Here is a 27,487-nt window from a genome sequence, read left to right on the forward strand (position 1 = left end):
GATTTTACATTGTAATCCCAGCTCCACTCAATTTGCCTTTGGTTGTGCTGTAAGATTTACCAAGCAATTTTCATTTGTAAAAATACAGATAAGTGTCTGTCAATCAACATCCTGTAATTACAAACTAAATTCATTTTCTAGCATACATGGCTAAGACTAAAGTATGTAAGAAGTTGATTTTGTGACTGAAGTTTGTTATTTTTTCAAATTGTGAACCTCTTTCTCTTGAGTCTAACAGGCTGTTCGTAGCAGTAAAGAAACGGGGTTTTCTTCAAGGAGGAGCATAGGAATATTTCTCGGTTTTCCTCAAACTGATAAGAAAATTAATACCATCCAAATCAGAGGAAAGTAAATCTAGATTTAAGAGAATATAATACTTTGCTATAGCAGTTTGCCAAATTCGTCCTGTTTAAAACCGACAAAAAAAAAATCCCAAAGTTTACAGTATCAGGATGTTTAGTATTAGTGCAAGTCCTAACTTTTGTTGTGGTCTAACTAGGCGCCTCGTTCATGGAATATCAGGTCTTCGACTTTCATCCTTTTGGAAGCCTGAGTCCAATTCACCCTGTTTTGTGAGACAGTTTTCTCAATAAGATTTCTCATTGCTCTTTTTCAGTGCATATCTCCCCAGTATCTCAGTGTTTTCTTGCCCTACCTTTTGCTTTTTTTGGTAGTTACATAATTCTTTTTCTCTACACTGATGTGCTAAATCTCCATCCAGTACATGCATGGATGTGCCATTTTATCCTGCCCAATCCTTTTCTTGTCAGACACTACTCCTCTAGTTTACTCAATGTGACCACACTGTTTTAGTGCAACCAGTGTTTTGTAGTCTACGTATTTAGATTGAGTTTTCGCCAAGCACAAGTTGCTGAAATTACTACTCATTTTGTTTGCTTTTTTCACCACAAGAAAATTAACCAGCAAAAAAGTAAATAACCGTATGTTCGAAGTTTTATCATACAATAGAACAACATAAAAATCCACAATCTGTCTAAACAATCATAGGAAGGTAGAATACTCTATTACCACAAGTGCATTGTTAGACTACTCAGCAGATTGTTGGCTGTTAAGAGAACAGCTGTATTGGGTACAGAGTTTCATGTCAGCAGCAAAAATGTCTTGGTCAGTCTTGAAGAGGTACATTGTAAACTTGTATTCTGCCTGAAAGAGAATAGAAAGATGGAACAATAGGTATCCATTAACTCATTCCAGTATTAAGCCTTCCAACCAGTACGCATGCGATGAGGTTGAAGTGAACCTAAACCACAGTTAGCAATATTGGCCACTTAGTACAGAAAACATTCTTAAAATAGGGTGTACATCGAACATGAAAGGCAGTCAAAATTCCAGTTGGAGTCTATTTGATGCAAGTGTTATTACGAAACGTTTCTTTTTTTACTGATATTTTAAAATTACACAGTCCTCTGCCTGCAGCCATAGGTCGGCAGGGTAGCGAGAATAAAGTATTAACTAACAGCCCCAGTTAATCTCTCCAACGTCGCTATCCCAGTGAATGAAAATGTCTCTGATCATTCGGTGTCTATACTGTGCAGGATCTGCAACACAGATTGACCAGGGTTTCACTTATTCCACCAGTATTCTTCCACTACTCACTCCTTGTGTTTAGGGCCAATATTCTTAGAACATGAGGTATCTGGGGCATGTCCATTTCTCTAAATACCATTGAAAGTGATATAGGCATGCCCCCATCTTGTTTCAAATTCATTCCGTCTGTGTTTGAATGTCATACAGAGATTTTCCATTCCAATGATTTCCTATATTTTGTGTAACTATGCTTTGTGATCAGGTATATTGGCTATTCCTCATGCTGCCAGGATAATCTGTTTTGCTGCTCCCAGAAATGCCATAATTAACTTCCATCTAGGTGACATAAGTGGTATGTAAGCCTGTCTGTTACCCCAAGAAGTATATATGCCTAGGAATCTCAACATCCTGCATTCAGACATAGAATCAGTATCATTTAGTACTTCTCCCCATGTATTTTAAGAGTTTAGGGCAGTGCTATGGAAAGTGTAAAAGCTTGTCTGTTCCTCTGTCCCCCACCAGCATTCTTTAGACCTAAAGTCATCCTATGCATGGATTCTCTCTTGGGCGTAGTAACAGTAAGTCGCTATTTTTATAAGCATCTCTTTGAAGACTGTGTTTGTGGTGGACACCTTCACCCTTTGGTAAATAGTGTTCCACTACTGTAGGAGCGCGCTGTCCCAGTTCCGTCACCTATCTTTTCTATCCTGGGGACTTCTCAAAAACTGCACAGTGTGACAAGAATTTGTAAATGTAAGATAGTTTTCGTATATCCCCACTACTTTTTAATTGGCCACTTCTTGAAAGAGAACAATGATAAGCCGTCTTCTTGTTAACTGTACTATGTGTTATCCAGGGCCTTATCTCCAAATGTCTGTCTCTCCCCTTCAGGTGAGGCATAATGTGCCATAACGTGTTCAAATAATGTAATCCTGTAGCGATTATACACATCTCCTATGCTTTTTCAACCTGCCTCTTGCTATGCTGAGAACTCATCCCCAGCAGCATTGGGGGTGAAGTCCAGATAGATTGCCATGGGTGTGATCAGCAGTGGTATTGTGGAGAGGCCTATTTTATTCACTGCGGTTCCCTATGCTGCCTTTGTTGCTCTTGACATTGGTGAGGAGTGTAATCGCCAAGTCCTGTGTCTTTTAGGCAGCCATTTATGCTTTCCAAACATACATAACAGCTGTAGTCTCATCCATGATGCGCTAATATTTTTTAATATCTTCATGGTGTCAACTCTATGACATACCTAACTTGCGCTGCATGGCAGTAATTTGAGATAGTTGACAAGCCCACCACCCTCTTGTATAGATCGCTAAGTTTGTTTTGCTGCAATTCGGGGTCTTTTCTCCACTCACACAAAGTTGTTGATCATTCACTCAATGCCATACAGAGCCATCCTTGAAGGATGAAGTGACCCTGAGGAGGGCAATCATTTTGGTCACCATTAGCATATTTTTTCTATATTGTCCTGGCCAGTGAGGACGTAAGTGTAACTCCCTAGTTCTGTATGTTATCCTACACCACTGGGTCAGGAAGTGTTGTTTCAAGTGTTCTTTGTGCATTGCTGACAGGGAAAGACTGAGTATCTGAGACTTTTGGAGATTCCTGTTAAAGCCAGGGGCCTGCCCGAATAGTTGTAACACACTCACCACTGCTGGAATTTATTACACTGAGTTTGACATCTTTAATATGTCATCCTTGTACAAGCTTATTGTGTGCTCCCTTCAACTTATTTTTACTCCTGTCATATCATCATCTTCAATCAATCAAGGTTTTGGTAAGCGCGCTACTAGTCCGCAAGGGTCTCAAGGCCCTGACTGCTAGGGGCTCCATGTATAAGGAGTTCCATGTATAAGGAGTATTACAGGGGCTAAAGGGGGCAGTCATGCCTCGATCCCCTTCATATCCTAAAGTATGTTGTCAACATGCCACTGATTCTAATTCTTGACTGCAGATCACTATAGATACTAAAGATCCATGCTTGAAAGTTAGGCCAATTACACGTTGCAGTTTAGCTTCTAAGAAGGGCCAATGGAACTTGTCAAACGCTTTTTCAGTGTCTACTGCCAACAGGACCGTCCCTTATTCACCCTCTCCACATCATCTATTATGTATAGGATGTGTTTTGTATTGTCAGTCCAATTCCCACCTGCTATAAACCCGGTCAGATTGTGGTCCGCAAGACTTCCAGGATCTAAATGAACAGTTTGGCATCTTCATTCATCAGGGAGATTGGCCTGTAGGACTGCATAACTGGGGCTTTTTGCCTGGTTTGGGCAGGACTGTGATATTGGCCTCTTGCATCATTAGTTTATTGTTTCTTGTTTCCACCATTGTGTTGAAGTGGGTAGTGAGTAATGTCATCAGGTTTTGGCAGAACATTTCATAAAAATATGGGGGGTGAAGCCATCAAACCCCGGAGATTTCTACATCTTTAGCCATGCCGCTCCGGAGATTACCTTGTCTGTTTTGATAGGCTGTTCCAGCCTCTTTACCTGGGCATCTGTCAACCTGTGAAGCAGGCGTCTATCTAGAAAGCTCCCAATGATTTTTCTCTGTATATCTTTTAACTGTAAAGGGTCACATAAAACACTTGAAAGTATTGCTTAATGCCTGCCGCTATAATGGTCAGTCGCCCAGTAATAGTCTTAATCGGGGAGATCTTATTTCTTGACACCCTAGCCCTGAGTTAACACACCAATACCTTCACCACTTTATTCTCCTCCTTATAGTATTTCTGTTAAAGTCATAGTAGAGCATATTCCACCCAATTGGTGTCTCAAGCCATAGGTTGTGCGCTGGATGCTGTGAGTTTACCCCAAAACGTGTATGCCCCAGTCTGTTTGTGTCTCCTCTGGCTCTTTCATCTGCTCTTCTGGTCTTTCTTTGTTGTTTGTTGCCACTATTGAGATAAGTGTTCCTCGAATAATCTCCTTCAGCGCGTCCCATTGTATACAAAGCCCCAATTCCTCTCTGTCATTTTCCTGAAGGTATGTGGTAGTGGATCTTATGACTTCTTTGTTGAGTTCACCTCATATTTGTTCAAGCTGGAGGTCTATCCTCTCGTTGGCAAAACAATTCTGGGATAACCAGGCATCGCATTCTACTTCCGTTGTTTCTTCTGGCAGCTTCATGTTAGTTTTCTTTTTTTTTTTACTTTTACACTCCACCATATCATTGCCCTCTGAGTTCTGTGTTTGAGACCTGAGAGTACCTCCAGTGTGGCTGTGTTCATTGTATGCATGTTCCTTATCCCCAGGATCAGACATGTCTTTGACAGGGACATCATTTGGTATTTAACACCCTCCTTTATAAATATAATATGAAAACAGCATCCCTATCTCTTCCTTATCTCCTTACTCCTCAAGATGCCTGTAACCACTAGTAACTCCCAACATTTACGCAACGTTCTGGCCCAGAGGTCTTTGTACAGTCCAGTCATGTCCCACAAACTTGATCTGTCTCATATCGATGGCTGCTGCAACGATGTTCTCTTTCTGTTGATAATAGTGGAGGCATGTCAAGGTGTCTGTTAGCTGATTTCATCGCTCCTATCCTGATCCGACCCTGTGCATGAGGTCTAGCAAGAAGTCTCCATCCTCAAGGTCTGGAAGGTTATACTTAGCAGTCTCTTAACATCCACCACTGTCTTCTACCTCTGTTTCTCAGAACCCTCTTGATCCGTATATTTTGTCTCCTTGAACAATTAATCATGTCGTCCAGATGTGCCTGTATGTCTACCACCTGATCCAATTGGGAGAGGTCCTCCTGTCACAGGACTGCTGCTTCCTCCTCTTTGGCGTTCTGTGTTCTCCAGTGAAGAGGCCCCATCGATGAGCACGTTTGTGTCCCACTTGAAGATTTGGATAACCTGTGTACTCATAGCGCAGAGAAGTCCTCTCAAAGTCTTCTAAAGGGTTTCTCCATAAAGAGTGTGTCACCGGTGGCTCTGCAGAGTTATTCTCCTACTGGTTGGTTTTTGTTGTTTCTGGAATGGAAGCTGTTGGCCGCTTTGGCTGTACTGTCTTGCCTCTGTGCCCTGACCTGGACAGCATCTCCCTAATATTTGTGTCCTTCTGGCCTTAATTAGCAATAATGTTCACTTTCCGCTCTTGGACATGTGTTTTTGTCAGCGTTTAAACTACTTACGACGTAGCCGCTGCATCTGACCTTCTCAAGTCGTCTCCACTGTCCAGCGTCCTTCTTGGTTAAGTCACTTTGCCAGTTTTGGTGACTTTAGTCTGGCCCATAGGCCCACCAGGCTTCTCGTGTGTTTCCCAGGCACTTGTAACAGGGCATATGTACTTCCACCATCTGTGTTTCTGTCTTGGGGTGTACTCAAGCTTAGGCCTGTTTTTCACTTTGAAGCACACCTCTGTCAGCCAATCTCTCCCAGGAGGCATTGCTCGTATCCCCCAGAAGGGCTCCACTTCTCTTTCTGTCTTGTTCCTCTTTTAATTCAATGCTCCACTCCCTTTGTGCTGCCTCAATGGGGCCCCTCCCTGATCATGGACACCCACCGTCCAACCTCATCACTCTGCCACCTACTTTACGGGACCACCTCCTGGTCCCTAGGTCATTCAGAGCAGCACCAATACTGCTATTCAACCTCAGTAGGGCTATTTTCCTGCTGGCGGTGGACCACACCCCTCCCTGGGTCGGAACTACTGGGCAGTAGCAGTACTGCAGATTGGGCTCAAGTCACCTAGAGGGTCACTGCCCCCCCTCCCTATCTCGCTGTGCGGCAGAGTCGTGCAGCCACTCCTTACTCCACCGCTCCGGATGCCATCTTACTGACTCAGTCTTTTCTTCAGGGACACACCAAACCACCTCGGTTCTGGGCTCTTGTTCAAGATGTACTTTTCTCGAATTCACTCTGCTCAAAGGGGTGCATGTGTCTAGCCTAGGGAAATCAGGGTCCTTGGGGGGTGCCAATTATGATTGGCCCATGCAGAGGAGCATGCTCTGCCTCCTATCGCATCACTATAGAGGTGCACGCCCCACCACTCTACAAATGTTATTTTAGTATTTTATCCAGTGATCTCACCACCATAATCAGAGCTGGTAAATTAGTAGACATTCCTAGGGTAGATGAAGGAAGTTGATTTTTTGTGGGCAGCTCTGGCACAAGTATCAAACAGTAAAGAGCCAGTTTGATGTAAAGTTATGAGAGTGATTTGAACCTTGTGAAGGCATTTAAAATAGTTTGTATTTATTTTGAGAGAGACAGTTTTGGTCTGAGATGAAGTTCAGCATCTGGGTTTTATTGGTGCATTGAGAAACCCAGGGTATTTCTCTTGAAGGGAGATATGTAGTCTGAAAGAAAACATATTGTGAAAGTTGATATGGGGCCACATTGTCTCAGCTGATTTTCTATTAAAAAAAACACCATGTTTGAAGAGAACCCTCTAAAGAATTTGAGAAATGTATTTTTAAAGGAAGATTTTATGCCTTTTATTTTAACCTGTGGAGAGTAGAGCACAGTTTACCACAAACATTTCAACCACACGCTCCCAATGCATACAGCTTATTGCACAGTGGCTGGATCTTGTCATCAACAAATTAAAGTTATGTAGCAGTGCTTAAGGTGGAATGGGTTTAGTGATTGTCCTTTCAGTCTCAATGTGTGGCAGCTCTATATCAGGGTGTTGCCACTTGTGCAGATAATGAGTTAGTAAAATATGGCACTAACTTTCCAGATAAGAGACCTCTACACCACCTTTATCAGTGGGTGCAATCATTATTTCATAGCTTACTATATTTGTGTCCAGCTTTTATCAGACTAAAGATTTTAGAGCCTAGCTTATGGAAAAATCTCAGTGGGATGACAATACGGACATTCTGACTAGTGTTCCGGAGTGACGTTCAAGATTGTTATTGAACTGACAACTGTTATTGATGACTTTGTGACCATATTTTCTCTTAAGTTATGATATTTGGTGAATGTCACAAAGGAATCGCCTCTGATACTCATTGAAACTGTAGAATATGGATTAGTCCCTCTGTTCACAGCTAATTGTTGACATGAATATATTTGACCTTGGACCATGACCTAAACAATTTTTTATGAATGATAGTTGATTTCAGTCTACTTTCTTTAAATTTCTTTATGGCAAATATGTGTTTTATTTGGTCATTAACATTCATAAATAATTGGAAACCAGTGCCATTGTGCTTGTGGATTCTTAGTTATCGTGAGCTTCATATCTATAGCCTATGACTAATTCAATATTTACATTGAAAACATTTAAGAAGCCTCTATGCATTTTAAAACGTCTGGAAAAACTGAAATGAGAAGCATAAATACATTTAAATTGAACAATGATGTCACTCTGTAAAAATAAGGTTGCACCGAAGAAATGGCCAACAGATATACAATGTTAACAAGCTGACACATGAACCAGTGCGCACAAGTGCTTGTGGGGTGCTGCCACAATATAGCCGGAAAGATTATGCGTTCCTATGTAGAGGAATCAACAACCAAGTTGGAACATATGTACAAATGCTGGTAATGAAGCAAAGGAAAAGACTGCCAATTAGGAATAGCAGTGCCCTTATCACTGCAGCAGCTGCATTAAAAGAGCAATCACTGGTGTCTTTAAACAATGAGAATAGAGGTTTGGTTGTGTTATATTAAAAGAATAGATACTGATATTTTTATGCAGAGAAATCTGTGCTGACTGACAGATATAAGTAAAGGAAAGGAAATGAGGAGGAGGTGCAAAGCGACTAATATATGGGCGTACCATGCTGTAAATATATATGATATAAAGTCCGGCATAGATGAAAAACACTACTGGTCGACATTCATACAGCATCACCATATTAAGATGACTGGGAGCATCTATTTTAAGAATAAACATTACTACTGTCGCTCTGTGGAATTGTGGCAATCTACCATTCTAATTCCTTAATAGTAACTATATTGTAAGTGTGAAGCGATTACATCTAAATAATCTTCAGAGAATTTTGTGCTGTAGCTGTCACTGCTGGTACCTTCCCATTATTCATGTCCGAAACAGCAGCCCTATTTACCTTTGGAATGATCAGTAAATGTAACATCTTCCCTTGGTCATAGTCTGTACAAGTAAGCACACTGTTTAAATAATTCCAAATTTCTTTGCTCCCCCAATGAGTTTAGGTATGTATACATTTTTGTAGTACCACTGAAAACTCTGTTATCTGAGCTGGTTTCCTCTGTGTTTTGCTAGCTCATGTAAGACTTTGAACACACTCCAGCATTCCCGCTCCTTCTTGACAGCCCAGGATAGGAAATACCCCAATCTAATAAAGAGACATCTAGCCACAGATTCCTTACCTTTTAATTTCCCAGGCATCAGTCTGGATCTGGAAGATTTTTCTTCAGGCTATACCCCTGTTTGCCGATAGGTGGCGTCTGTCGGCTACACGTGGAGTCATCCATGCCAGAAGTGTTGTCTGTGTCTCCTATATAGGCGCCACCTCAGCGAGCTGGCGTCAGTTCTTTTCTTTCCGCACCAATCGAGCACTAATCCATGAAGAGAGCTAACCTCTGTCACTTTTTGACAGGATTTTCGACTTTTTGTTGATCCCTTATTTGGTGTGTAGGAAATCATGTCCTCTAGAAAGACTTCAGGGTTCAAACCATGTGAAGCATGTCCTCGTTCCATGTCACTTACGGGCTCGCATTTTGTTTGCCCATAGTGTCTTGAGCGTAACTCCAAGTTGTTCTCCCACTGCCATACCATGGCTCCAAAGGTATCAGGGAGCAGTCCCTAAAGCTATTTACGGCCTGACAGGTGATGCCACGCTGGGGTCTCAGAGTTCTCGGTCGAGAGCAACATCCCGGAACCGCTCCAGAAGTCCCAAATCCTTTTCATCCCACTCAAGATCCTTGGGACACTCGGGTAAGAGGGATCAGAAGTGTGCTTTGACTGCTCCCGTCTGTTGGCCTGCGCATGGAGACCTTCTTTCAAGGCCTTGCTATCCAGAACCTGCTCCTGGGTCGGCTCCATGCCTCCCTCCTTTTCCAAGAGCTGTAGTGACCTCTGCTCAACTTAGAGAATTTTATGAGGCCATGCACCTCATTTTTGGCTACCTGACCCTTCTGACGCACCTTTAGGCCTTGCAGGATCCGAGGGGGCTCCATTGGGTTCCAAGCTGGCCTCGACGCCAGTCGTTCTACTGCAACCTTCTTGTCACCGGTTATGACGTCAATGCTCCCACCTCCCACTGGCGCCACCAGCCTTATTTTGCTCCGTGACGACACAGAGCCAGCACCGCATCGACCAATGCTGATTCGGGCGCCGACAGGGGCCATTAGCCCTATGTTTTTCCCTGAGCCTTATTGGGACAGGCCAGGATTGGTAGAAGAATAGGAGGTTCACTGGACCCTTTAGAATACCAGCATTACAACCAAGACAAGGACTGGTATGAAGAATTGGGTGAGGTCAGTGGTCTAGATACCTCCCCATACACTGGCATGCTTTCTCCTCCTCTCATGGCTACGGAGGAGGGTGCATCTTACGCAGTTGTGGTGCGCAGGGCAGCTGAGGTCCTTGACCTTCAGCCACCCATAGTGATGGTGAAGAATATCATCTTGTCAGAGGTGCTACAGCCAGGAGGCTCCTCTTCAGAACCCTTGTTCCCATTCACTAAGGTGCTCTCGAACATCTTTCTGGGAACCTGTTCCATGCCCAGTACAGGGGCTCCTGTGAGCAGGCTGATCACCCGCTGCCACCGCGCTGCCTCAGGCAACCCAAACTTCCTGACTACCCAACCCACCCCAGAGAGCTTGGTTGTCCAAGCCTCCAATTCCCATAGCACGTTCCTTGCCACTCCCCCATACAGGGAATCCAAGAGGCTGGATCGTTGGGGCAAGAAAATGTTTTCTCCCGCCAAACTTGCATTGCGGTCAGTGAACACCAAATGCTTATTGGGCTGTTTTTCCCACTCTCGGTGGGAAACTGTTGCGCAAGTACTGGCACAGGTCCCGTAGGAGGCCTGGGCCATACTGTCCCAAGCAGCACAAGTCAGGAGAAATGCAGCAAAGTTCTCTATTCCTTGTGGTTTAAGCACACCCGATTCACTGGGCAGAGCGATATCCACGATGTGGCTGTCAGACGCCACACCTGGCTGGAAACATCTGGCTTTTCGGAAGATGCCCAGACCATGGTCATTCCCTTTAATGGCACCTGTCTCTTTGGAGACGAGGAAGACACGACACTGGAGCGCTTTAAGGAATCATGGGCTACAGCCAAGTTCTTAGGCCTCTTGGCTGCTCCAATCTGCCTTTCGCTCCTTTCGTGGCTACAGAAGGGGCTTTCAACCGCAGATCAGGGGTGCCAGTCTTCCACTATCTTGACGACTGGCTGCTGAAGGCAGGCTCGCTCCAGGCTATCGTCTCTCACCTCCAGACTACGTAGAACCTCCTTAATTTGATGGGGTTTACTATCAACGTACCAAAGATGCACCAGACACCCTCTCAGACACTCACTTTCATCTAAGCTGTTCTGCACACAGTGCAGTCTCAGGCGTATCCTCCGGAGCGACAAGTCTAGGATATTCAGGCTATAATACCGATGTTTCAGCCTGTATCCTGGATTTCACTGAAAATGTCTCTGAGGCTCTTTGGCCTCATGACCTTCTGCATCCTGCTAGTAACACATGCAAGATGGCTGCAGTGGGATCTGAAGTTCCAATGAGCACAACATCAGGGGAATCTTTCTGACATTGCCCATATGAGGGAACTGCACGAGACCTGCAGTGGTGTATTACGAACCGTGATTGAGGCAGACCCCTATCCCTTACCCAACAAAATCTTACAGTAGTGACAGATGCGTCACTCTTAGGATGGGGCAGCCATCTGGGAGAGGTGAAGATCAGAGGACTCTGGTCTCCGGCGGAATCCAGACTCCACATGAACTTGCTGGAGCTCCGAGCGATCCATTTGGCATTGAAAGCCTTTCTACCCTTTATCAAGGGAAGGCTAGTTCAAGTATTCACAGACAACACTACTGCCAAGTGGTACTGCACCAAACGGGGAAGAGTGGAGCACTTGCATCTCTGGATGTGGCTGGAACAGCAGGGCATTTCCCTGATGGTTCAACACCTGGCAGGTTCTCTGAACACCGGGACAGGCGAACTCAGCCATCGATGCCTGACGGCTCACAAGTTATGTCTCCATCTGGAGGTGGTGCAATTTCTCTTTCAACAGTGGGGAGAGCCTTGCTTAGATCTGTTTGCCTCCGTCGAGAATGCACAATGTCAGCAGTTTTGCGTGCTGGAGTGACTCTCTCTCAGAGACACTTTTCATCTTGAGTGGAGCTCAGGCCTCCTGCATGCCTTTCTGCCCATACCTGGAACAAACAGGCCCAAATCATCCTTGTGGCTCTTGATTGGGCACAAAGAGTCTGGTATCCTGAGCTTCTGTGATCCTCTGATCAGGCTGCCCTTTCGGTAGGATCTTCTGTCCCAGCTGCAGGGGAGTGTCCTCCACCCAAGCCTGTCAACTCTATGCCTTCCCGCGTGGAGATTGAGCGGCGACAGTTGACACCTTTTGACCTTCCTCCGGAAGTCTGCAATGTTATCTTGGCAGCCATCGCTCCTCCACCAAGACTGTTTACGGCTGTCAGTGGAACTAATTTGTATCGTATTGTACAGAAAAGTATATTGACCCTCTGTCTGCTTCCCTTTCTGATGTGTTGCTTTTTATTTTGGCCCTTGCCCAGCAGGGCTCTGGGCACCCTGAAAGGGTATCTTTTGGCTTTGTCTTCCTTCATGAGGCTACCAGACCAAACCTCCTTATTTAAATCACCTATTGTACATAGATTCCGGCTGTTCACCATCAAAACAGTCTTTTTGGTGGCAACTACCTCTGGCAGAAGGTTGAGTGAGCTGCAGGCTTTATCACCCAAGCCTCCCTTCTTAACCATATTTTCTGACAAGTTGGTACTTTACATTAGGGCCTCTTTCATTTCCGAAAGTAGTTACCTTACCATGTTTGACAATCTGTCGCCTTGCCCACTTTCTACTCTCCTCCGCATCCCCCAAAAGAAGAGGAGCAACTCCACCGTCTGGGACCAAAAAAGAGCATTGTCGTTCTACCTTGACTGAACAAAAGAGTTCTGGGTGGACGACCAACTCTTAGTGGTGTATGTTGTAGCGAAGAAGGGTCGGGCGGTGCAGAAGAGGACCATCTTGTGATGGGTCATCCTCCACATCAAGATTTGTTACGCTGTGGCAAAGAAGCAGCCTTCTGAAGGCTTAAGGGCTCATTCTGCAAGAGCTAAGGCTGCTACCATTGCGCTAGCACATGGGGTCCCAGTCCTGGACATTTGTCAGGGAGCAACCTGGGCATCCCTGCATATGTTTACCAAACATCACTGCATAGACAGTCAAGTCTGCAGGTGTGCCCATTCCGGCTGTTCAGTACTGCAGGATTTTCTAGTCTGAACTTGTCCGCAGTCCCACTTCCGGGGATGGTATTGCTTGGGTATCTATTCAAAGGTAAGGAATCTGCTACTTGTTGTCTCTATCAGCTGAACAAGTTACTTGCCTTCGGTAATGCCTTATTTGGTAGAGATATGATCTAGCCGCAGATTCCTTAACGACTCACCCATACTCCCCGCACTACGGACAGGTTTCTTGGGATAGGGTTCATCCTATTCAGGGCTCTAGTTTTCAAACACACCAATGTCAGTATACTTCATGGCTCCGTGTTTCTGGCATGGAAAGTCCTGAAAAAGTAACTGACGTCAGGGCACGAAGGTGGCGCCTATATAGGTGATGAGGAGATCCCTTCCTGTGCAGACGATGCCATGACTGATGCGCAACAGACCGGCACACAGGGGTTATTGCTCAAAGAAAAACCTTCCGAATCCAAGGACTGTAATATAGTGTACCTTCCCTACCACTGGTAGCACCCAGCAAACTAAGGACATATATTAATACCACTATCATTAATTCTGATCTTAGATTGTAAGGAACCTCCCTACCGCTGGGTTTTAACTGGTTTTACTAGAAGATTTTCGTTTTAAAATTTCAGTGCTTAAAAAGGTAGCAAAGGTGGATGAAATGACATTGAATGTTCGGCTAATTTTTTTTTTATTCTTATAAGCGTTAATATTGCAATGGTTTTAGTTAACTTTGCAAAAATAAAGAAACTGAAACTACCCCTACCTAGCACATTCTACCCTATTGTGTCTAAGGTGAGTGGATCTGTCAAATCACTGTCGGGTGGTCTACCTCCCTATTTCCTGTGGGTAAATGTCAGCAAGCTGCCTGTCTTGATGTAAAGTTGGACAGACTCCCTGGTATTTGGTGATGGGAATCAGCTGAGCTGGAATTCTGGCATGGACCAAGCTCTCAGTGCCGCCAGCAAAATGCTCCTCTGAAAAAACAAAGGCTTGATGTCCTGTATGTAGTGACATCCTTGATGTTACAGTGCCGAAGCCCCAGTCAGGCCGCTATTGTTTATTCTATTGTGATAGCTCGGTTACAGAGCGGCCAAAAACAAGTAACATCTTGGGTGCTGAAATTAGCCCTTGTACAGAGAGTTCAAGGTGTTCTGGTATAGTACCTACAAAGTAGTATTGTAAGCAAACTAAGTTCAAGGAATGTTATCCGATGTGTGTCAAATGTCATCATGTTTAAGGGGATGGAACGCAACTTAAGAACGTAAGCATATAAAGATAACATTTCTCAAATGAGCCTAATAACTCCATGTGACCCAGCAGTGTGAGTCTGTCCACCATGAGAGACTTCATGGATGATGAAAGGCATGCTCCCGGATCAGGGTGTGTCCTCTCCTGACTGCATTGGTTAAAGCCAAGGCACTGTCTTGAAGTGTGCCCCGATGAGATAGGTGCCACTGAGACCCCAAGGGGTGGCTGAAGCTATTGTGAAGTGTGTGCACATTGCACCTGAGGCAGATCAACCGCCATGCATTGTAGACAGGTGTAAGAGGAGGCGGCCCCTTTAAGAGGATCAACAGTTGCACCCATGACCTCTGGAGCCTGCCTACAGCTGCTACACTCCAGACCCGAGCCAGAGTGCTGCTGCACTTGCAACTGACGCTTCTCCATTCCCAAGAAGGAGGAGGTGTGTGATGATTGCTGCAGACCCGACCCCTGCCAACGTATGGCTAAAGATAACTGGTTTGTGGTGAAAGAACTGTTGTAACTGCCTGCACAATTCTGAACGTCAGAGGCGAATAACACTGCACCTGTGCCTGACCCGAGCCACATTATGCTTTATCTTACATTGAAGGGAAATGGAGGGGTGAAGGACTGCCTTACACCAAGATACAGTGGGCCTGCGCCAGTGAAACAGTACCTGCGTTTTGTAGTGTGTAGTGTTGTTTAAAAGTGTATTCAACGGCCAGCACACACAGGATGGCTATACAAACTCTGGTACATTATTGGAATGGAGAGAATACAAGCCAACCTTACATGCTCAACAGACTCAGTCAACACTATATGGTGCCCTCTACTATCTCTGCTAGCGTTGGAATTCAATGAAATAACATGCCCGAAATAACTTCGCCTTCTTCGTCTCATTGATGCTCAACGGGTATGGGAGGCCCCCCAAGGTACGACATGAATTAGGCCTCTCACGTAACACCCTAACAGGATACAGCTACAGTACACCGGTTCGGGGGGGAGGGGGTGAAATTGGGCTCGGGGAAGGGGTATTTGGGGGTTTTTGGTTGTCGGGCCTTGCGTACTACCTATCTCGATGGGGCTCCTACCCCACTGCGCCAGCTTTGGCAGGAACATTCATTACAGAACTACGTATTGGTCCTCATAGATGGGAGGGGGCGGGGCCAGTTACTGGGAGAGGGGGGACCCTGTTGCCGAAAAGTGGAATAGTTTGCTGTATGTAATGTGCCTATTTTGTTGACTGAAATTCAATAAAACAAAGTTAAACCTAAAAGTGTATTCAAGTTCGTTCTTTTTACAAAAGACAAGCACTGGATCAGACAATCGGTTACTGCGCTGCTGTGTGCTGGTTGAGTGCTGAGCTTGCTGACCCCCACACTACCTCCTTGAGAAGCCTGAGACTGCTGACTATCGCTACCACTGGGAGTCTAAAAAAGAACACTTCAAGTAGCTTATAACGTCTAACGTGTTTAATGCAAAGTAGCCTATAAGAGAGCAAAAATAATGCAAGGTCATTGCCATTTTAACGGACCAGAGCTTCGCGTTTAATCAGTTGGAGCATGTAATGCTGAACTTTCTTCTCATGGTAAGGAATGTGATACGCCTTTGACAATGTACATACACCAAGTATCATTAACATGAGCGGACTGCATTTTTCTGAAATCATCACTATGTTGTTCTAACCTCAGACCTAGGCTATGCTTTTCTAGCACGTTTCAGTAAAATGTGCAATTATACAAACTTTACTTAAATGGCTGTAGTTTCATGTTTAATAATGCTTTATGTAGACAGTCAAGTCCATCAAAGTAAGATCAGTGTAATGTAACTGTAATTTAAATGTATACAAATGCATAAAAAGACATAAAAAGGTCCATAAATAGCGCATTCAATCGTAAATGGGTTTAAGCTATAGATAGGGTGTGACATAGTAAATATAAACAAATATCTGTCAGAAACCCAGCAGTTTTAGCAACATACATTCAAATAAACATAGTAGCTTTAGGCATGACATAATCTACTCTTGAATAGGTTGCTTTAAACCATAAGAAGGATAATAAAGTGAAGCGAGCTATAACTGACCTGGGGCAGTTGTTGTTGAAAGTGGGGCTGTGTGTGATCTTTGTCTACGGCAGGGTGCAGATAACAAGTTCCTACAATTAGTGCATTGTTAAAACCGGGGTCGTTAAAAAAACAGGAGTTTAGGCTTAAGGTTCTATAGACAAAAAAGTGCTTTGTGCTAAAGTCCTAAAAGAGCCGAGTGATTGCTTTATTAATTTTACAAAACATTAGTGGCATGGCTTTACTGGGACCCCAGGCTAAGGGATAGCGACAAAAAGGTAGGATAGGTGCGATTCCGCAAAGGATCAACAAGAAGTAGGGAGCAAATGCAGGTTGTGACCACAGCATGCTGGCTGAACTCACGTAGCAGCCTGCCCATAATGCCCTTCACTAACACGAACAGAGACATTAAATGGCTGTAGTATTTTAAAGGGTGAGTTAATGTGCAGGAATACTAAGATTTGAGTGGTATTTAGGCTGGTATAAAAATGACATAGATATTTATTAATAAAATGTAACGGTACATTTTAAGACAAACATGAGCATTGGAGTTTTTACTGTTCCTATATACATTAAGGCACAGATATAAGCTAAATTCACTTTCTCAAAAGTTAATTGCCGAAGGGGTTCTACTAGGCCTAGTTTGCAGAGGCATTGTAGGGCTGACCCCAGGACATCCAAATGCGAACGACCTCAGCCCCCAACACTGTGGCACAGTAGACCCAGCTTGCCTCATGACCCACATGAACAGGGTCTAACACACACACCTTAGATCCCTCTAATTGCAGTTTTCCTTTCGCCGCCACTGCCTTGTCATAACAATTCAGAATAAGCAATAAGGGGCAGTGGGGATTTTCTGGGACTGATCCATACCCCATTTAGCTATATGCCCTCTCAACTAAGAAGTACGACAACTAGGTATAGTAGATGCGGATGGAGGGAGGAGTTCTTTAGCAGGCTTGGCAATTAATTCCACAGGACTGTTTGAGTGGATTCCTGTATTCCAGTGATGCGAGGCTTATCTGTCCATGACTGCCCCTCGAGATATTGATTCGTCTCAGTGGGTCATCTTCAAATCCTTCTACATTTGCGCTACGTGGCCCAGTTCCTTTCCTGGGTTGCTCCATCTTCAAAGTCTCACAGGGGGTTTTCAGCCTCTGCCACTGTGCTACACAACAGAGTGAGGGAGTGCACTTTCAGCGAGATTAAGTCAGTGCCCACCTTCTGGTCACTTGATGCTCTCAGTTGGCTAAATCAGTGTATGGATAAACTAGTGGCTTCCGACATACGAAAGGTATGCCAGCAGAATTAATGACGAATCAGTTCCTTGAGCAGGATCTCCCTTAATATGCAGCCATCTTGAAGATCCCACTCTAGAGACCTGCAGAAGTCTCTTTTAATTCGTGGTTCTTCCCATTGGATTGAGCTGAACCCGGCAGGAGCAACATTTCACCTACCAAGATACCAGGACTATGATGATTAATAAAGTCTTGCTTCTTTCTTCTAGCACTCTATCAATACGAGTTAACTTGCTATTTCAGACCTTTACCAAAAAACAAAAATAAGGAATTAGAGATCGGGCGAGAAACGGAAGAAAATGAACAAAAAGTGCCTTCATTCTCTGTTGTATAGAAGCTGTACACTGAACAGACACGAAGAAGTTGTCATATTGTGATCCCAGTTGTCTCTGTATAAATGACATAGTACACTGGCGGAGTGAACCTAAGTTTCTCAGCCCCATCGGAGACGAGTCACGGTGTTCTTCCTTGGGTGTCTTTGAATATGTAGAATCAACAGAATGTGGTGTGTGTCACTGTTCTCACACTGCCGGCAGGCCATGTGTGAATGACCTCAGCTTCAGGAAGGGGCGCATTTAACGCCTCGCTTCTGCAGCTGGTGACCTGCTTTGAAGAAAGAGGTTTTGAAGTTTTATTAAGAAAACAAATAGTGGCAGAAGCACTAATAAAATATTAACATGCAAACAGAAATACATTTATTACGAAGCTAACCACAAATTTCCTAAACGGTTTTTACAAGTTTGATCATAATGTTCAAGCCTGTTTTGTAAGTAATTAGGAAGAGAAATAATGTGGTACACAGGTGACGAGATTTAGACTTCTGCTTTAATAAACGCACGCCACAGTTCATGCTTAAATGGACAACGCCTTGACCTGTCCAACAAATGAGGAAGTCTTAGAGAAGTTTGAAGCCCCTCCACCAATCAGATCATGACACATAGGGCTTGATTACGATTCTGGCGGGTCGCATACGCCGTCACAAACGTGACCGCCATATTACACGCTAAATTATATGCTATGGACATTGTAACGCAGCAGACGGGATATCCCTCATGTTTGTAGCAGAGTATCCCGTCCTCCAAGATCGTAATCAGGCCCAAGGTCTGAATTGCTTAATGGTTTTGCAGACGATTATTGTTTTAAACTCCTGGTGTAGGGAGATAATGAAGGCTAAATACTGGTATCTGACTAATCCCAATGCTATCACAGTTAAGGGTACTCATTCACTGTTTGTAGTTTGTATTGCCTTCTTTCAGTCTCTTGTTTACACTAGTGCTTATTTTTGACTGCCAAATACTTACTTCTGTGTATTTAATGTGTTTCCGTAAGGCCCTTCTTAAGGCAAAACTCTGTGTGATATGTGGCCCGGGTTACACAAATTAAATCTAGTTAAAGCAGTGTTTAATTTGAGCCAGTGGTTTGCTTTGCTCAGCACCAGCACTTAATCATCGAAACCGGTGCTTTTTATGAGCACCAGTTAAGGACACATTCATTTACAAGGAGATTAAATGATTTGCCCAGAATCACAGGATGTTGAGCTGACGCCAGACTCAAACCTGATTTTCTAGCTCCAAAGTCAGCAGGTCTGGCAATTATGCCACATCCTCTCCCCACTTTCATGGTTCGTAGTTGGTTCTGTTTTAGGCGGCGCTAACAGTAGGAATAGGCTGGTGCAAGCTGCCTCCTGACCAGAACCTGGCACTTATTATTTATTTTTTTACAAATTGACCACTGAGGGAAAGACTTTTGCCCCTAGTCAGTTTGATAATATGGAATTCACCTGTGCACACATTGCACCTTTGCATTTCTAATGGGCGGAACTCCTCATTTTGGTCAAGTACAAAAGAGGCCGTACCGACCAAATACTACACATTCAGCTTGGGAATCTGAACAGTGAGTCCCGTGAAGGGTTATTTTAAGCACAAAACACCACCAGTGACTTTGCCATGGCACATTTTACACCAGCCATGTAGGTGTGGTAAAGCACCTGTAATTTGATTTACACCCAGGCCTAGCTGTGGCATGAGATATTGGTAAGTGTAGGACATCTGTGCCCTCCTTCAAGTCCTCAGGGAAGACAAAAGAAGCCTCACCATCTGGTGTAATAGATATGTGTTGAGGGAAAAGCAGCCTCACTCATCAGTGTAAGGGATTAAGGTTTGGGATTTCTTTCAGGAAAATTTAGAGAAGACCCATCCTTAACCTGCTGCATACACGCATACATACAGCTGAAATTCTAGGCCTTTGAATAGCGTTTTCAAATTGTCTTTTGTTATTGGTTGAATATAACTGGTACAGCCTTTGCACACAAATCCACCAGCTAGTGGAATATGTGAAGTAGATTAATCACACCACACTCAGGCTAGCCTTGCTTGCTTATTCATCACTTTTTATTCTCAGTAGGAAAGGTGCTATGAGTTGAAATAGTACATATAAAGGTGTTATTGTGGCTTGTAAAGAGTCATGTCTTTAACTGAGGATTCAGCAGCAACCCCCTTGACTTAGTACAGTAATTTTATGCGCCTTTTCACTTAGTCTCCGTAATCAGGCTGATGGGAAAAAAATAAAACTACTTTCACAGATAATACAGCTGGACACCTGGACTTGAAAAGAGGACTACTCATTCACCAAAATGGAGTACTTAACAAGCACCTGCAATTGTGCGCAGTGAAGGGCACTGTTGAGGGCCTTGGAAGCTGATATGCGAGTGTTGTGATACACAATATAGCTATGTAGTGCGCCGTAGCAGGTGATACTCGCTGTTAAAGGCCCTCTCCAGTGTTAAACAAGGGAGCGGTCCTTCAATGGCTGTAACGCTATTACAACATTCTGCCCCATCAGGGAAGAATGTTCTAATTATTAAAACTAGGGCCTCACTGAGCCCGAAGGGGGTTGAAATCCCCTCAGGCACCGTGAGGCCACAGTGCACAGAATGTTCTACAGCTAACAGCTGTGCACAAGGCCACGGCTGTTGGCTTTTGAACATTTACAACAAGAGCTGTGAAAAGGGGCTGAAGTCAGCCTAGTTCTCCACGCCGGCCAAGCCAGGGAGACAAAGGAGCTGAGCAGCATTGTCACTCCGTCCTTCCGATGCTCAAGTGACTGAGATAGGGAAAGTCTCCGGTGTGTCCTGCAGCACAGCCCCTGCCTTTCCCCTGCCCACTCCATGTATTTTGAAAAGGCAGGGATAGAGAAAGGCCGAGGCTGTTTTTTTTTAGTACTTTGAAATGTTGAGTGCAGCGGGCCTATACCAGTTCAAATAGGCCGCTGCTGCTCCATTGTCTTCAGTGGAGCTCTCAAAATTCCAAGGTTGTAATAGGTCTTCCTCCTTTCACAGCTGGCCGCATGTCGACTGGCTGCCCATTCTCTGTATGATGTGCCTTATCCGCTGGTGCATGTGGGCAGATTCACCTGAGAGAGGCCGGTAAAGCAGCTACAGTAGAAGGCAATACATGAAGGAAGCCAAGCTCATTAAATTGTTTCAAATTAATATTAAACTTTGAAAATAAAAGTTCTTCTTTACCTGTCTAAAATCCAAAGTACTATAAACATGAGTTTAGAAACAAGTGGCTTGCACGCTTTAAACATTCTAAATATGCAAATGTGCACGGTTGTTTTCTGCTCTGTATTTTGTTGGTGATTTCTACGTTTTTTTGTCGATTTGCAATGTTTTTCTGTCCGTTGACGATGGGCTTAACTTCAGCTTGTTTGTTGCATTTTGCACGTCCTTGTTTGGGTGTTTTTTCCATATTGTTACTAATTTGATAGTTTTGTAATGAATGGTCACTATTCTAATCCCCAGATTTTTCGATACACACAACTGTTGGCAGTCTGTATGCAAGGTTTAGAAAATATCAGCGTCTTTGTCTTTACTTTTTTGTCTACAAATCTGATCCCGAAATAACGTTATTAGCCTGCCCTTTTCGTCCGCCTTTGGCGTTTAACCTGATAACAACAAGCATTAACTCGGTGTCCCTTATTGGGGTAGGCATGTTGACGCAGTGCATATCTCAGGGCTCCAGCAGCCTTCAGCACAGAGGATGTTCGGCTCAACGCTTTCGGTAATGGGTTTTGACACTCTGAATGAAATTGGTGAGCTTGGTGCGTCATGCTGTTATAATTGTTCTATACTGACGTCAAAATTCAACAATTATAAAGCTGGAAAGGAAAGCAGTTTGCTAGGGCTTTTGGTGAGAATCCTGTTCTTATTAGTGAATGACTAACACTGTCTTTCCTAAAAATATTTTTTTTATGCAAATTGACCTGACATTTTAGGCCTGCATATTTGATCTTCCCATTTGTGTTAATGATATTTTATTGTTCTGTGTAATACACTTTGTTTTTCTGAAGAATATGCAGGAAATTATTGTGACTTTTAACGCACTTGCTAACTTAACATATGCATCCAAAAGATCTTGCTTCGTTTTAGCGTTCATGTATATGTTAAAGCACACAATTGCACTCGTTCAAGTTGCTTGTATCAAATGCAATTCTCTGTTCTATGGAAATTTCACATACAGTCCCGTGAGACAATACAGTATGTATAGTTTGCAGTGTCTGTGAGTGAAGTGAATCTAAACGAACAGGATCGATGTTTTCACTGTCTTGTGACACCACACTGCTAAATCTTTAACAGTCTCAGTATCTAAAACAGTACCTAAAAACGTTTTCATGTTAGTGTATTGGGAAAGATTTTCAGTCATGTTAGAACTGGAGGTCTCCAGTTTGCTGAGGTAGCTACCTTAGTCCAAATAGAGACCCTTGCTTCTAAGTCAGGTAAAGGAAGGACACCTTCTCAGATAGCCCCTGCGCACCCTCTCGGTAGCTTGGCACGAACAGCCAGACTTGTCTCCAAGGCAAATGTGTAAAGTATTTGCAACCACGCTCTCAGTAACCCAATGATGACACCACAAATAGACTCCACACAAGTTTCATAAAAACAATTATATGTTTATATAAAAAGACAAACAATGAGACCACACGATAAAAGTCCAACATATGCATATTTGTAATTTTTCACCCTGCTGATTATTAGGCCAGCAAGCTCTGGTAGGTTATTGCAGTAATAATAAGCAATTCTAATGATCCAATGCAGTCCTAATGCAATGCTATGCAGTTCGTAATGCAAGAATCAGGTACTTTGTAATGTCAAAATAATGCATTTTGTTATGCAACAATCAGGCAGTTCGTAATGCAAAAATAATGCAATGAGTAATGCAACAATAATGTACTCCGGCACCGATCACGGTGCTATGGTCGGTCTCTATGCCACTCTTACTGACTCGTGGTCAGCTTCTGCCAGAATATGCCCCCAATACGGGTATGGTGGAAAACAAAGTGCAGCTTCACACTACGGCCCCGGTACTGCCTCTCCTCGGCAAGTACAGGCCGCAATACGAGCTTGAGCGGAGGCTCGCGCTGTGAGAATGGGAAAGGTTGAGAGCGTTTCTCTCGGAGCCCGTACCCCGCATCAGGCGGCGATATACGCATGCTTGCTGAGTGTTACCTGGGGGGTGCGACCTCACTCTCCTCTCCTCGCAACTTGGGCCTCTGATGCAACTTCGTTGATTTCGGGCAGTCCTACTTCGGGCCCCCCGTCCCCCGACGGGGATAGTTCAAGGTCCCTCCTTGGCAAAGGCAGGCTTGGGTCGGCGGCACAGCTCCTCTGGGGATGCCGGTCCGGGCAGATGGCAATGATGAAGGTCTCAGGCTGCAACAGGGCACACGCACACAGCGTCGTTGAGACTCACTTGAGCTCCGGTGTGCACGGTCACAGGGCAATCCTCATGAAGGTCTCGGGCTCAACGAAGCACACGCACACAGCGATGCTGAGACTCACTTGTACTCCGGATGTGCACGGTCACAGGGCAATCCTCACGAAGGTCTCAAGCTGCACAAAGCACACACACACAGCGTCGCTGAGACTCTCTTGGATTCAGGATGCACACGATCACAGGACAATCCTCACGAAGGTCTCAGACTGCACAAAGCATATGCACACAGCGTCTCTGAGGCTCACTTGGATTCCAGGTGCCCGTGATCACAGGGCAATTCTTACGAGGGTCTCAGGCTGCAAAAAGCACATGCACACAGAGTAGCTGAGACACACCTGGAAACTTTTGTGTTCCAGAGTTTCCACAACAGGGAGCCAGCTCTCCTCGGTCCCTTGGGGATACGTTACTTAAGGACACAGCACACAGGAAACTTCTTTCAAGCAGGGGGACACAGCAAAGTCCCTTTAGCCTCTCCTTGGTTAAATCAGCAAACTGTAGGCCAGCCCCAGAACACACAGCAAGGGCCAGTCCTTTCCTTCAGTCTCTTCAGCTGTTTCTTCCTTGGCAGAGGTTCTTCTTGACCACGAAGTAGTTTCAATCCTTTACAGTCTTGAACAGTTCCATTCCAACGTTCAGGGGTTTCAACTCTCATAGTTATACCCCTAAATGTCTTTGAAGCCTTTGTATTCAGGGGGGCACTGACCCCTGTCCAAACCAGTTCTGGATGTCTCCCTGCCAGTTTCACGTTCTTCCTTTTATATTGGGGGTCTGGATCCTTAATCACTCAGCAGAAGATGGGGCCATTGTTTTATGGCAGCAGCCCAGGCCTCTTCACCTCCAGGGGCTACTCCTCCCCCCTACATTCCAGATGCAGGTCAGCCCGTTGCTGTCTCACGTCCTCCCCTTGGTCAAGAAATTCCCCAGAGCCTATCACATTCAAATCCAGACAGTCAATCCACAACCAGGCAGAGACACACAGAAATGTTAGAACACAAAAACCCAGCCACTCTAAAAGAGTGGTTTCTAAACACACAATGCAAAAACCACCTTCACATAAAGATGTGTTATTAAATTGTGAGTTCAGGCACACTAAACTTCACCACTCCATCTTAAGCCTATGGGAAGATAGGCCGGAAACAGATTACACAGCCTTCCTCATTCTGTCCTATGGGCAAGATGGCCTTGCAACAGTGAAAAACAAAATGGAGAGTATTTCACTATTAGGACATGGTACACACCTCAGTACCTGTCCTACCTTTCACAGACACTGCACCCTGCCCAGGGGGTACCTTAGGCCTACTTTAGGGGTGTCTGATGTGCATGGAAAGGGAAGGGTAAGGCCTGGCAAGTGGGTACACTTGTAAGGACAACATGGCAGTTAGCAAACTGCGCGCAGGCACTGCAGTGGCAGGCATGAGTTCTCTCTTTAGGGCTTCTTGTATGGGTGGCACAATTAGTGCTACAGTCCCACTAGTAGCATTTGCATTACCAGCCCTGGCACACATAGTGCACTTAACTAGGGACTTTACTAGTAAGGCAAACATATCAATCATGGACAACCAATTACCATTACACTTTACACAGGGAGCACTTGCACTTTGACACTGATCAGCAGTTGCAAAGTGCCGAAAGCATCTAAGTTGGCAACACCATGTCAGAAAAAAGGTCTAGAGGGAAAGCAAAACGTTTGGGGAACTTTAGCCAAAAAGGGCCAAGTCCAACAAGTCACATATTATATTTTACTAATTTGTGTGCAAACAACATTCCTGGTTTATGAAGAACTGTGTGTGGCAACATGTTTGTGTACCTACTATTAAACTACAGTCTGATTTTAAATTGAAAAAAATTTTGGTTCTCAGGCCTCTTGAAGACACAACGTATGTAATGGGGCCTGGTGGGTTTCCGTGAGAGTGCTGTGAAGCCCTCCCTCCCCCGAGGGCGAGGCTTGCTCTGTACAAGAGAAGTTGAACATGCCATAAGTATGTTACATTGGCGTGGTGCAATTTATACCCACATTATGTAATATAATGCATTGACCTAGAGCATTATGTGTTTTCACTGATGTCTAAAAGTCCATTTTAAGCGTACACTATTTTGACAATATATTTTCTTCCTGTTTTTCAGATGTCTCAGAGCATGTCATCCGTGTCTTCTAGACATTCAGAAAAAATTGCCATTCGCGAGTAAGTACTGCTGTTTCCTGTTCGTTCATTTGCTAAAAAGTGCTGATACACACAATGTGTGCTCTGCTGATATTCTAGTTGAAGGGTTTCCATGTATCAGTAATCTAGAGAAAAAGAAAAAAATCTTGTTCTGGAATAATAAAATGTGATTTGTTAAAAAGGTATGATTAGAGAATTTTTCCAGATTCACAAAAAATTCAGTGTTGAGTCTCTACAACCTGTATATTACCACCATCTGATGGGAAGGTGGTTTCCGAATTAAAAACCTAGCATTATGGCTTCCACCCATAATGATTTATGGTACCCTGGCTCACATGAAACCTGCAGATTCTTTCATTTTTAAACTTGGGAAAACTATCTTGATTTTTAAAAAATGATTTCCATTTTCTTTTGTGGTTTTTCGTAGAATTCATTATTAAAAGCTATTTTTTGTTTTATAGCGTTCTGTTAAGTTTGTCTACACATTACAGTCTCCACTTTAATCTCACAATATGATTAACCATTTTCACAATCAGCCCTCTCTCTTGCAAGAAACCTGTGCAGACCGATTGATCAATTCTCAATGAGCTGCTTTAGAGCAAATGATCACTTGTTGCCAAGAGCCGACACAGACTCCTCTAGTCCTCACTTTATTAACCAGGATTAAAAGAGGTTCTTTGAGTTTAGCACTAGGGGCAGAATTTAAGAATTAGTAGGAAAGCATGTAAAATAATACACATATACGAAAAAATAAAAATGTGTATAGTGGCAGGGAGAGCTTGTGAAATGTCTTAGGACTGTGGCAGAGTTTAATGAGCTGGAACCAGCCGCGGTCCGTGCAGGTAACAGCAGTTGGGCGATGGGGCCGCGTTGGGGGGTATTTCGAGGGACGGTGCAGAGGGAATATGAATTTATTTAATTTTCCCTCAGCATTGTCCCTCGAAATCCCCCCTCCCCCCTCCCCGGCCCCACCGGTCTTACCTGCACGGACCACGGCTGGCTGGAACCCATCTGTTTGGTTCGGTAACGTCTGTTTGGTGTACATCATAGGATTCACCACAATCTTTCTACCCTAAGGAAGTGCAATAAATGGATTTAAAAATTCTAATATTGAAGAGTGTGCTGCCTTTATTTAACAAGCGTCAGCAAAACCAATAGGTCTCACCTTTGTGACCTATTGGCTTTGCCAGTGGCTTTTAGCCATGCTGTACAGCATCTGCAATGCTATGTAGCGTGGTTAAAGCTAAAAACGAAAGGACTTTGGTGCGGCCACTCATGTCATTTTGTAGTCATGTGTACTACACGTCCACACATCTATTAAATGGCACACTTTCTTTTTAGTTACAGATCCAAGTTGGATTGGTAACTAAAAGAAAACATGCAAAAGCGTTGTTTTGTGGGTTTTTTGGGCAGGCGAGAGGACTGAGGACCATCACTTGGATTGTGTTGGTAACGACAAAGCAAGTCAGGAGATGTTGGAGGCGAGCAACGAAGCAATATGGGGTAAATGGGGTGATGCTAAAGCTACAGACACAAAAGCAAGGGGGGAAAGACTTGAGGTGATGCATGCAAGCAACAAGGGGTGCAGGTGGGGGCAAGCAACGGGGAGAAGTACAAGGGGCGTGCACAAGCGGGAGCGATATGGGAGAATCGGTTGGGCAACAATTAGCAACAAGGTGAAGAGGGAAAACAGCCTCAAGGGAGACAGCTCAAAAACATGCACACACACACACTAATGAAGTACATCATACTAAAGAAAAGAGCAGTGCTTGAAAAGCAAGCAGGGGAAGCCGACTATGCCAGCTACTCAAATAAACTTTAAAGAGGCTATGCATCCTGGGAGGGAGAAACACAAGATTGACAAGGTGGGTCACAAGTCGGATGCAGGCACGTGAGAATTGTAGTGCTTTGTGAGTTACAGATGATGTGACCTTGTTGATTACTGGCGGACTCCATAGAACAGTGATGTAAAGTGGGTGGGTGATGGAATTGATGAT

General features: G+C 44.2%; 1 protein-coding gene across 9 annotated transcripts in view; it reads left to right on the plus strand.

Moving 5' to 3' along the window:
* RB1CC1 (RB1 inducible coiled-coil 1) overlaps positions 1-27,487 on the plus strand; it is a 666,167-nt gene that overhangs the window by 538,842 nt on the left and 99,838 nt on the right. For all 9 annotated transcript variants that reach the window (XM_085605628.1, XM_085605635.1, XM_085605627.1 and 6 more), the window contains one exon: positions 25,453-25,511. In XM_085605628.1, coding sequence (XP_085461754.1) covers positions 25,453-25,511 — 59 coding nt within the window. The remainder of the gene's footprint in view (positions 1-25,452; positions 25,512-27,487) is intronic.

Source organism: Triturus cristatus, chromosome 5_1 (genome assembly GCF_964204655.1).
Source record: "Triturus cristatus chromosome 5_1, aTriCri1.1, whole genome shotgun sequence".
NCBI classification, from domain to species: domain Eukaryota; kingdom Metazoa; phylum Chordata; class Amphibia; order Caudata; family Salamandridae; genus Triturus; species Triturus cristatus.